General features: G+C 32.3%; 1 protein-coding gene across 1 annotated transcript in view; it reads left to right on the forward strand.

Annotated features, from left to right (window-relative positions):
* Window positions 1–12,348, forward strand: part of clstn2a (calsyntenin 2a) — a 288,222-nt gene that overhangs the window by 259,194 nt on the left and 16,680 nt on the right. Inside the window, exons 10-11 of the mRNA XM_048162822.1 lie at window positions 9,551–9,717; window positions 9,959–10,107. Of these exons, the coding sequence (XP_048018779.1) occupies window positions 9,551–9,717; window positions 9,959–10,107 (316 nt within the window). The remainder of the gene's footprint in view (window positions 1–9,550; window positions 9,718–9,958; window positions 10,108–12,348) is intronic.

Consider the following 12,348-nt stretch of genomic DNA (forward strand, 5'->3'; position numbering starts at 1 on the left):
CATGTCAGAATCACATGTAATAAAAATAACTTTAAAATTATGAAGATAAACAAACAAGATGTATTTTAGTACTCACTATCAAGCTAGCATATTGATATTGGTAAAGTTTAAAATATATATTTTTTGATTCGCTAACGAGCTAGTTATCTATAAGGCAAAGCTAAAAACAGGTTGCATGATACACGTTTTTCCATTACCATCATTTACACTGTGATGAAGATGAATTTCGTGTAAGATTCATAACATATACGTTGTTCTACAGATCAACAGAGTAACATACACTCAAATATCAACTCACAACTGCATTGCAGACACAAAATAATAACACACACATACAACAAAGTGTGTACGACACACACAGATACAAGATAAAGACATCAGTAAACATAGGTAGAGAATATAAAAACAAAACAAAGGCGAAAAAAACGTGCAGGTAAACTTGCAGGTGAACATGGTAAAAGACTTAGACAGAGGGTAAAATTATGCACAATTCAACACTATAGCTATCATTATTATCGTCTCTACTACGGCTCGCTAAGTAATGTTATGTTAGCTATATTACGCAGCTACGTGTGCTAATGACACATGCTTCATGAAAAAATAAACAAAAAATATGTATGATCAAAATACAAAAAGAAAGATTTACCTGTCCAGCAGAAATAAAGCCATCAAGGAGTCACTTTTCAGCCCCTTGAGTTCCCTCAGTTCTCGCCATCGCTGGAAAGCCACGCCGATATTAACTCGCGTTTTATTTCTTTGTTTATCCAAAGACTTTTTGTTCATTGCCTTTTCTTGTACTGTTACTGTCTTCCTTTTTTTGCCTGGTTTGCCTTCACTAACTGCATAGGCCGATACTGTGAATTTAGCTTGCTGTTTCTCTGCCATTGTTTTGGTATTCCTAGGATCCGTGCCTCTTGGATTCCCCAAATCAAACGTGCGCGCGCAAGTGGGCAGGTCATGTGTGGCAAAAGGGTGGTTGCCATGGTTGCGAGAGAGTGACAGCCGCCTAAGCCAATCCTATGTTTCGTCCCGGATGGAAATAATGAGCTGTGTTTAATACAGATTAAACGGTCTAGAGTCACTCGATTTTTATACTCTTTTTACCAGAGTTCTTACATTTTAATTATGCATGTATATATATAGAAAGTTTAAACAAATTTGGAACAAAATTTCTTACCTACCCTGCCTTTAATATAAATGATGCTCTAAAGATATTATTTCTCTGAAATAGGAGTGAATTTATACACTACTGTTCAAAATGTTTTATTTTTAAAGATTCATTTTTAGTAGCCATTATACTTCAGAAGTCACACGATCCTTAGGAAATCATTCTAAACGGCTGATTTGTAGCTCAAGAAACATTTCTTATTATTATAATTAATTGAAAACGGTTGTGCTGCTTAATGAAGTGTTGAAACTGTGATACAGTGTCTTTTTTAGGATTCTTTGGTAGATATAGATATAAACATATAAATATCCTATAGATACAAATTCAGTTGTATGTTTTAAAGTCAGAATTAAAGTGAGATATAAACTTAATTGTGAGTTATAAAGTTAGAATTGTGAGTTATAAACTCAATTGTGAGTTATAAAGTTAGAATTGTGAGATATAAACTCAGTTGTGAGTTATAAAGTTAGAATTGTGAGTTATAAACTCAATTGTGAGTTATAAAGTTAGAATTGTGAGATATAAAGTCAGAATTGTGAGTTATAAACTCAATTGTGAGTTATAAAGTTAGAATTGTGAGTTATAAAGTCAGAATTGTGAGTTATAAACTCAATTGTGAGTTATAAACTCAATTGTGAGTTATAAAGTCAGAATGTGAGTTATAAACTCAATTGTGAGTTATAAAGTCAGAATTGTGAGTTATAAACTCAATTGTGAGTTATAAAGTTAGAATTGTGAGATATAAAGTCAGAATTGTGATTTATAAAGTCAGAATCGTGAGTTATAAACTCAATTGTGAGTTATAAACTCAATTGTTAGAATTGTGAGTTATAAAGTCAGAATTGTGAGTTATAAACTCAATTGTGAGTAGTTAATTGTGAGTTATAAAGTCAGAATTGTGAGTTATAAAGTCAGAATTGTGAGATATAAAGTCAGAATCGTGAGTTATAAACTCAATTGTGAGTTATAAAGTTAGAATTGTGAGTTATGTCAGAATTGTGAGTTATAAAGTTAGAATTGTGAGTTATAAAGTCAGAATTGTGAGTTATAAACTCAATTGTGAGTTATAAACTCAATTGTGAGTTATAAAGTCAGAATCGTGAGTTATAAACTCAATTGTGAGTTATAAAGTCAGAATTGTGAGTTATAAACTCAATTGTGAGTTATAAAGTTAGAATTGTGAGATATAAAGTCAGAATTGTGATTTATAAAGTCAGAATCGTGAGTTATAAACTCAATTGTGAGATATAAACTCAGAATTGTGAGTTATAAAGTCAGAATCGTGAGTTATAAACTCAATTGTGAGTTATAAACTCAGAATTGTGAGTTATAAACTCAATTGTGAGTTATAAAGTTAGAATTGTGAGATATAAAGTCAGAATTGTGATTTATAAAGTCAGAATCGTGAGTTATAAACTCAGAATTGTGAGTTATAAACTCAATTGTGAGTTATAAGTTTAGAATTGTGAGTTATAAAGTCAGAATTGTGAGTTATAAACTCAATTGTGAGTTATAAAGTTAGAATTGTGAGATATAAAGTCAGAATTGTGATTTATAAAGTCAGAATTGTTAGATATAAACTCAGTTGCGAGTTATAAAGTCAGAATTGTGAGATATAAACTCAATTGTGAGTTATAAAGTTAGAATTGTGAGATATAAAGTCAGAATTGTGATTTATAAAGTCATAATTGTTAGATATAAACTCAGTTGCGAGATATAAAGTCAGAATTGTGAGATATAAACTCAATTGTGTGTTATAAAGTCAGAATTGTGAGTTATAAAGTTAGAATTGTGAGATAAAGTCAGAATTGTGATTTATAAAGTCAGAATTGTGAGTTATAAACTCAATTGTGAGTTATAAAGTCAGAATTGTGAGTTATAAACTCAATTGTGAGTTATAAAGTTAGAATTGCGAGTTATAAAGTCAGAATTGTGAGTTATAAACTCAATTGTGAGTTATAAAGTTAGAATTGTGAGATATAAAGTCAGAATTGTGATTTATAAAGTCAGAATTGTTAGATATACACTCAGTTGCGAGATATAAAGTCAGAATTGTGAGTTATAAACTCAATTGTGAGTTATAAAGTTAGAATTGTGAGATATAAAGTCAGAATTGTCAGTCAATTGTTAGATATACACTCAGTTGCGAGATATAAAGTCAGAATTGTGAGATATAAACTCAATTGTGAGTTATAAAGTTAGAATTGTGAGATATAAAGTCAGAATTGTGATTTATAAAGTCATAATTGTTAGATATAAACTCAGTTGCGAGATATAAAGTCAGAATTGTGAGATATAAACTCAATTGTGTGTTATAAAGTCAGAATTGTGAGTTATAAAGTTAGATTGTGAGATAAAGTCAGAATTGTGATTTATAAAGTCAGAATTGTGAGTTATAAACTCAATTGTGAGTTATAAAGTCAGAATTGTGAGTTATAAACTCAATTGTGAGTTATAAAGTTAGAATTGCGAGTTATAAAGTCAGAATTGTGAGTTATAAACTCAATTGTGAGTTATAAAGTTAGAATTGTGAGATATAAAGTCAGAATTGTGATTTATAAAGTCAGAATAAAGTCAGAATTGTGAGATATAACTCAGTTGCGAGATATAAAGTCAGAATTGTGAGTTATAAACTTTGTGAGTTATAAAGTTAGAATTGTGAGATATAAAGTCAGAATTGTGATTTATAAAGTCAGAATTGTTAGATATACACTCAGTTGCGAGATATAAAGTCAGAATTGTGAGATATAAACTCAATTGTGAGTTATAAAGTTAGAATTGTGAGATATAAAGTCAGAATTGTGATTTATAAAGTCATAATTGTTAGATATAAACTCAGTTGCGAGATATAAAGTCAGAATTGTGAGATATAAACTCAATTGTGTGTTATAAAGTCAGAATTGTGAGTTATAAAGTTAGAATTGTGAGATAAAGTCAGAATTGTGATTTATAAAGTCAGAATTGTGAGTTATAAACTCAATTGTGAGTTATAAAGTCAGAATTGTGAGTTATAAACTCAATTGTGAGTTATAAAGTTAGAATTGCGAGTTATAAAGTCAGAATTGTGAGTTATAAACTCAATTGTGAGTTATAAAGTTAGAATTGTGAGATATAAAGTCAGAATTGTGATTTATAAAGTCAGAATTGTTAGATATACACTCAGTTGCGAGATATAAAGTCAGAATTGTGAGATATAAACTCAATTGTGAGTTATAAAGTTAGAATTGTGAGATATAAAGTCAGAATTGTGATTTATAAAGTCAGAATTGTTAGATATAAATTCAGTTGCGAGATATAAAGTCAGAATTGTGAGATATAAACTCAATTGTGTGTTATAAAGTCAGAATTGTGAGATATAGTGAGTTATAAAGTTAGAATTGTGAGATATAAAGTCAGAATTGTGAGTTATAAAGTTAGAATTGTGAGATAAAGTCAGAATTGTGATTTATAAAGTCAGAATCGTGAGTTATAAACTCAATTGTGAGTTATAAAGTCAGAATTGTGAGTTATAAACTCAATTGTGAGTTATAAAGTTAGAATTGCGAGTTATAAAGTCAAAATTGTGAGATATAAACTCAGTTGCGAGTTATAAAGTCAGAATTGTGAGATATAAACTCATTTGCGAGTTATAAAGTCAGAATTGTGATTTATAAAGTCAATTGCGAGATATAAAGTCAGAATTGTGAGTTATAAACTCAATTGTGAGTTATAAAGTTAGAATTGCGAGTTATAAAGTCAGAATTGTGAGTTATAAACTCAATTGTGAGTTATAAAGTTAGAATTGTGAGATATAAAGTCAGAATTGTGATTTATAAAGTCAGAATTGTTAGATATAAACTCAGTTGCGAGATATAAAGTCAGAATTGTGAGATATAAACTCAATTGTGTGTTATAAAGTCAGAATTGTGAGATATAAAGTCAGAATTGTGAGTTATAAACTCAATTGTGAGTTATAAAGTTAGAATTGTGAGATATAAAGTCAGAATTGTGAGTTATAAAGTTAGAATTGTGAGATAAAGTCAGAATTGTGATTTATAAAGTCAGAATCGTGAGTTATAAACTCAATTGTGAGTTATAAAGTCAGAATTGTGAGTTATAAACTCAATTGTGAGTTATAAAGTTAGAATTGCCAGTTATAAAGTCAAAATTGTGAGATATAAACTCAGTTGCGAGTTATAAAGTCAGAATTGTGAGATATAAACTCAATTTTGAGTTATAAAGTCAGAATTGTGAGATATAAACTCATTTGCGAGTTATAAAGTCAGAATTGTGAGATATAAACTCATTTGCGAGTTATAAAGTCAGAATTGTTAGATATAAACTCAGTTGGGAGATATAAAGTCAGACTTGTGAGTTATAAACTCAATTGTGATTTATAAAGTCAGAATTGTGAGTTATAAAGTCAAATTGTGAGTTATAAAGTCAGAATTGTGATTTATAAAGTTAGAATTGTGCGTTATAAAGTTAGAATTGTGATTTATAAAGTCAGAATTGTGATTTATAAAGTCAATTGTAAGTTATAAAGTTAGAATTGTGATTTATAAAGTCTGAATTGTGATTTATAAAGTCAGAATTGTGAGTTATAAAGTCAGAATTGTGAGTTATAAAGTGAGATATAAACTCAATTGTGAGTTATAAATTTAGAATTGTGAGTTATAAAGTCAGAATTGTGAGTTATGAAGTCAGAATTGTGAGATATAAACTCAATTGTGAGATATAAACTCAGTTGCGAGATATAAAGTCAGAATTGTGAGATATAAACTCAATTGTGAGTTATAAAGTCAGAATTGTGATTTATAAAGTAAATTGTGAGTTATAAAGTCAGAATTGTGAGTTATAAAGTCAGAATTGTGAGTTATAAAGTCAGAATTGTAAGATAAAAAAAGTCAGAATTGTGAAATATAAACTCAATTGTGAGTCATAAAGTCAAAATTGTGAAATAAACTCGCAATAAGTTATAAAGTCCAATTCTGAGGAAATAAATATTGACTTTGTGTTTATATTTCACAATTCACTTTGTAACTAGCAATTTAGTTTATATCTCACAATTCTGACTTTACAACTCAATTCTGACTCTGTAACTAGATAAAAAGTTGAATTTATACCCTTTCTATTTTTTATTCCGTGGCAGAATCAAGCTTCCATAAAAAGCACCATAATAGTATGATTAAAAAGAAATCAAATTCAGTAAATGATTCATTATATTTTTTAGATGAACTATTCCTTGAAAAAAGAAAAATGCTGCCCTATAATAAGTGTGTATAAAGTATGATAAATAAGGTCATTACTGAGATCAGATGTGCTTATCTAAATGTAAGGTCATGACTGTGTGCTCAGGATGTGTTCTGCTTGTTATTGTCTGTTATGCCACCACTGATCGATACAGATGAGACGGTGACAGCTCTGATATGCCCTGCGAGGACTGCAGTCTCATTAGCGCTCTTGTCCTTTAGGGGGAGCACGAACGAGAATGCAAATGTTCCTCTGCTGTTTCATCTGTGGAATAACATTTAATTGATAACATCTGTCAACTAAATAATTTAAAACAGAAGCAATTAAGCATTGGAAGCACAGACCCTCATTGTGAATCTTTAGGAGTGACAGAATTCACTGCATCTGGAGCTATTAGACTCTAAATCTGCCGGCTCATCAGTGAGGGATGTACGGGAGGGAAAGCAGCATGTGTTAAACGCTCTCACGTTTTATCAAGGAACCTATTAAATCGGTCAGGGTGACCAGTCATTTATTTAAAAAAAAAAAATAAATAAAAGATGTTGTCACTCAGGAAAGAAAGAAAAGACAGATCGCCATTTGATATGCAAATTAATGCATGACAAGTAGCAATTCACTATGCAAATATTACATGATGTGATCATTATTAGTTAGATTTTGAATGCAGAACATTGTACTATAAAGGTGTGATTTTCAAACTGTAATTTACCTGTTTTACCTGTCGTTTGTTGATTGGATGGAGGCAGATCTGAATGCGAGCTTGCAGCCGTTTGTAAGAAAGTAGGCAGGGATGAAGAGGAATAAATGTATTGCATGTGTCAAGATCGACATTTTATAACATTAAAAATTATGAGGTAAAAAAGAAAAATGTACATGGATGAATCGTTCACATTAATATCAATAACATGCATTTAGAAAACAGAGTGAATATTATTTCATGCCAATTTTAAATGATGTGAAGTGTTTAACAACCAACAACACCTAAGGCTGAAATTATCTTCATTTAAGTGTTTTGAACTGAATTGCTTGCTGAAAAATACAGTATGAATTGAACAATGATGATATCAATATGGTACTAGCTTGAAAGAACTGTGAAAATATTTGAACCCTTGTGCTGTGCTGAAAACCATGTAACATCTTTGATGTTCTCGGCCAAAAAAGACCAGCCTTTTAAAATTGCTTTTAAATCTCTTGTTATGCTATATTATCACCAAATATTGGATTCAGTCTTTTTGTCAACTTGTTTTCTTTCAGTTGGATCCGATCGATCATAGGCCTCATTGATCTGAGCTTATATACCTCAGTTTTGAGTGAAAAAAAAAAAAACATTATTTGTGGATAATTTGATCAATATTTAACAAAATATGGAATAAACACTAATGTTCTTTAATGTTTAACCAGGAAGTTTGTTTTGAAATGCATTTATTTCTTACAAAATAGCACAAAGTCACACTTGTGGTGTTCCTAGTCAAAAATGACCCGCCTACAAAAAATAGCTTATAAATCTCTTGTTATGCTATATTATCACCCAATATTGGATTCAATCTTTTTGTCAAATTGCTTTCTTTCAATTAGGACATGTTTTGTATTTATTTTTGGATCTGATTGAACATAGGCCTCATTGATCTGAGCTTATGTACCTCAGTTTTGAGTGAAAAAAAAAGCATTATTTGTGGATAATTTTGTCAATATTCAACAAAATATAGAATATACACTAATGTTCTTTAATGTTTAACCAGGAAGTTTGTTTTGAAATGCTTTTATTTCATACAAAATGGCACAAAGTCACAATTGTGGTGTTCCTAGTCAAAAATGACCGGCCTACAAAATAAATAAATAAATAAATAAATTGCTTATAAATCTCTCACTATGCTATATTATCACCCAATATTGGATTCAATCTTTTTGTCAACTTGTTTTCTTTCAATTAGGACAAGTTTTGTAGTTCTTTTTGGATCTGATTGATCATAGGCCTCATTGATCTGAGTTTATGCTCCTCAATTTTTGAGTGAAAAAAAAAGCATTATTTGTGGACAATTTTGTCAATATTCAACAAAATATGGGAAAAAAAAAAATTGCACCGTTTATCACACTGGTGTGCTTTAATGTTTATCGAAGGAAGTTTGTTTTGAAATACTTTAATTATGGAACAAATTGAATGACCGGCCCTACGGAATAAAAATAGCTTATAAATCTCTCGTTATGCTATATTATCACCAAATATAAGATTCAATCTTTTTGTCAACTTGTTTCTTTCAATTAGGACATGCTTTGTATTCATTTTTTAAACTAATTGATTGTAACAAGGTGGAAAAAATATCCTAAAAAGTACAAAAATTATCCCCAAAATTGTTTGGGAATTAGTTATACCAAATGTAACACAGTTCGTATGTGCGGGAAGAAGGAGGCGGGAACCGGCGAACGTTAAAACAATAATCTTTAATAAAATAAACAAAGAACAGAATGAAAGTAATGCCGGCAGACCCTCGTGGACATCTGCCGGCCGCACCAACATAATAAAACATAAAATAATATCCAGGCCTGGTCCTCTCTCGTCCTTCACTGTCGTCGCTCCTTCTTTTATGCTTCCGGAGCTCCTCCGTGAGAGACTCAAGGCCGGCGCGCCTCCCAGGTAGAGCTCATTAACTCTCGCGCCGTTCCCTCACGGCTCTCGCCCGCCCTGGTCGCTACACCAATTATATTAGTCCAATGTGATAATATTTAACTAACATTTTCAGGAAAAAGAAAATCCTCTCCAGGTCAAATTGACCCAAACACAACATAAGGGTTAAAAAGATTTATATTGAGAATTTATAAATGAACTGACTTCATGCAACTGGTCCATCATAGCTTATTTCGTTCTTTTGAGAAACTGCTGAATCGCATGCACAGGATTGTGGGTTACCATAAACAGCAAAGAATACAAAATCACTTATTTTTAAAACTGAGCAGATGGAGGCATTTCACCAGACAGGCTTGTTTTCCTACCTCTGGAGTCTGGATAGTGCCAGATAAAGTGTTTTTGACATTTTGACACAGAGTGTCACTTAGCTTCCAGATATCTTTTGCTTTTTTACACTATATTTTGTTGCCAGCGACTGTGAGTATGTGTGTGTGTGTGTGCCTAATTGTTAGTGTGTTTGTCTACAGGAGGAGAGGTGACCACTCCACGGTTCACTCAGTATTTCCGGGGAAGCCTCTCAGGCTTGACTATCAGACCTGGAAAGATTGCAACTCAAAAGGTGATCTCCTGCCTACAGGCTTGCAAGGAGGGTCTGGACATCAGTTCACTTGAAAGTCTGGGCAAAGGCATAAAGGTACATACGCATACATATATGCAAAGCCTTTCAATGGAAAAAGTATACGCATTCCATTCTTTGTCCATCTCTATAATATTATCTGAATATATTTGAGAATCCTTTGACATCAGTCATACCCAGCCATCATTTATTCATCTATATGTAAATGTGTTGACTTGTTCGTTCACCCCTTTGCTTTAAGGGTTATATTTCTCTCTCTTGATTATGAAAATTCTCACACTCTCTTGATCCCTCTCAGTTCCACTTCAACCCGGCTCAGTCAGTGCTGGTCATGGAGGCAGATGACTTGGAGAGCATCAACACAGCCATGACAAAAGTTTCCTACATCAACTCTCGGCAGTTTCCCACTCCCGGTCTGCGCAAACTCCACATAACCACCACAGTTCAGTGAGTACCGCTCTAAAGGTCACAACACCAGCTCATGAAGTGTTCATCAACTCATAAAGGGGCATTCGTGGCCTAATGGTTAGAGAGTCAGACTGGTAACCCGAAGGTTGCGGGTTTGAGTCTCAACACCCTTGAGTAGGCACCTAACGCCCAATCACTCCCCGGGCGCCACAGCAAATGGCTGCCTACTGCTCTGTGTCTGTATGTGTGTCCACAGTTTGCAATGTGTGTGTGTGTGTGTGTGTGTGTTCACTACTCACTACTCTTAATGTGTGTGCACTAACTTGGATGGGTTAAATGCAGAGGAGTATACTTGGCCTTCACATGTCAGTTTCACTTTATTAGATTGATTTTGCTGCAATGAAATTATAGGATGAATACTAAGTATGGAAGTAAATATTCCAGTGAATGAATACGTGCAAGTAGCTTGCATCCTAGGGGTTCATTTAAAGAGATTTTCTTTCATCTCAAAAGCAAGTGGTGTTAATAAAAACAAGGCTAGATGTGAGGAGGAACAGTAGCAGAAGGCTGAGCTAAGGGATGAGTCTGCGGGGTTGGGCTGGTTACCGATAACATCTGTCTTGCACTGCATGAGTCTCGATTCCTGCATTCAATCTGGATCTACCCTTAACTCATTCCCACATATCCCACAGAAACTTACCTAGGCAACTTTGAGAAAAGAAAAGAGTCAAAAGTGTTGCCCTGCTGAAAAATAAAACTTAAGCTAGGGCTGCAGGATTAATCGTGACACAAAATTGTGATCACTATTTTCGCTTCTATTGATTAAGCATACATGTCTGCAATATTTTCCTTCTTGTTGTTTTTTCCTTTTTTTTTAAAAAACTGACATTTCCAATGTCTTGCATTTGTAACAAGCCTCCACAAGCTTTCATGCTTTGGGTTGCCAGATGTCAAGAGTTCAAATCCCCCAATCAGAACTTTTCTCTTTAACGGATACACTCTAAAGATCTGAAAACACAAAACACATGCATGTTGCGATATTCTGCTCATACAGCCGGCCTGTGTTCTTACATGCGTCAATATCAGCAAGCAAACCTTCTCAGTGACAAATTGTAATAAATCCAAACAAGAATCTCGACTTTATTGTTTGCAATTGTGGTTGCTGTATAAATGCACTTATGCAATCCCAATACAACATCTTTTCCAAAACATTAACATAATTTGGAAGTATTACAAAAACATTAACATAATTAGGAAGTATTACAAGTATTACTTCCAACTTATTTTACTGCCTACTTATTTCCACTAAAATCTCAGTGCTGCATAAGCTTCCGGTATAGTATTCTCCCATATCAAACTGTGGGAGTAGCAAACTCGGTCATATTTAATTGTCGATCATGAATAATTACATTATATTATAATACAGTGTATTGTTTATTATTTTATCATAATATAGTAAATTATATGTTATTAAGTCACACTTTATTTTGATGGTTTCATTCTGTTGACTATAAGTAATGTTGCACCACATGTCAGCAAACTCTCATTAGAGTATTAGTAGACTGTTAGGTTATGGTTAGTAGAATAAGTTGACATGTAGTTGCAAAGTTACTTAATAGTCAGTAGAATGTCTGTTTAATTAAATTTTTGCTTAATTTGCCACATTACACTGCACTCATCTAGCTTTTGAGAGAAGCGTGTGTTTATGTATATGATAAATATAATAAATCAGGAATAATGTAAAATAAACCTTGCATATGAAGGATTCTTGATTTGTGCTTATGTGAAAGAAATAGAATATTAGATAGAAATTTCTCAACTGAGAACGATTGTGGTTAATAATCATAATTATCAGTTTAACTTTTATCATATATACAATTATGGTGGTCATAATTATTGGCACCCTTGGTAAATATGATCAAAGATGACTATAAAAATAAATCTGCATTGTTTATCCTTTTGATCTTTAATTAATAAAATTAGCAAAAATCTAACCTTTCATTGAAGGAAAAAAATTTAAAGTGGGGGAGAAATCACATTATGAAATAAATCTATGGTCAGATGAAATAAAAAAAGAGCTTTTTGGCAGCAAACCCACCAGATGGGTTTGGTGCACACATGGATAAAAAGTACCCACGGTTGAATATACTGCTGGATCTTTAATGTTGTGGGCCTGTTTTTCTGCTGGAGGTCCTGGACATCTTGTTCAGATACATGGTATCATGGATTCTATCAAATACCAAAAAATAAAAAATTAAAACCTGACCGCTTCTGCTAGAA

This window comes from Megalobrama amblycephala, linkage group LG17, assembly GCF_018812025.1.
Source record: "Megalobrama amblycephala isolate DHTTF-2021 linkage group LG17, ASM1881202v1, whole genome shotgun sequence".
Lineage (NCBI taxonomy): Eukaryota > Metazoa > Chordata > Actinopteri > Cypriniformes > Xenocyprididae > Megalobrama > Megalobrama amblycephala.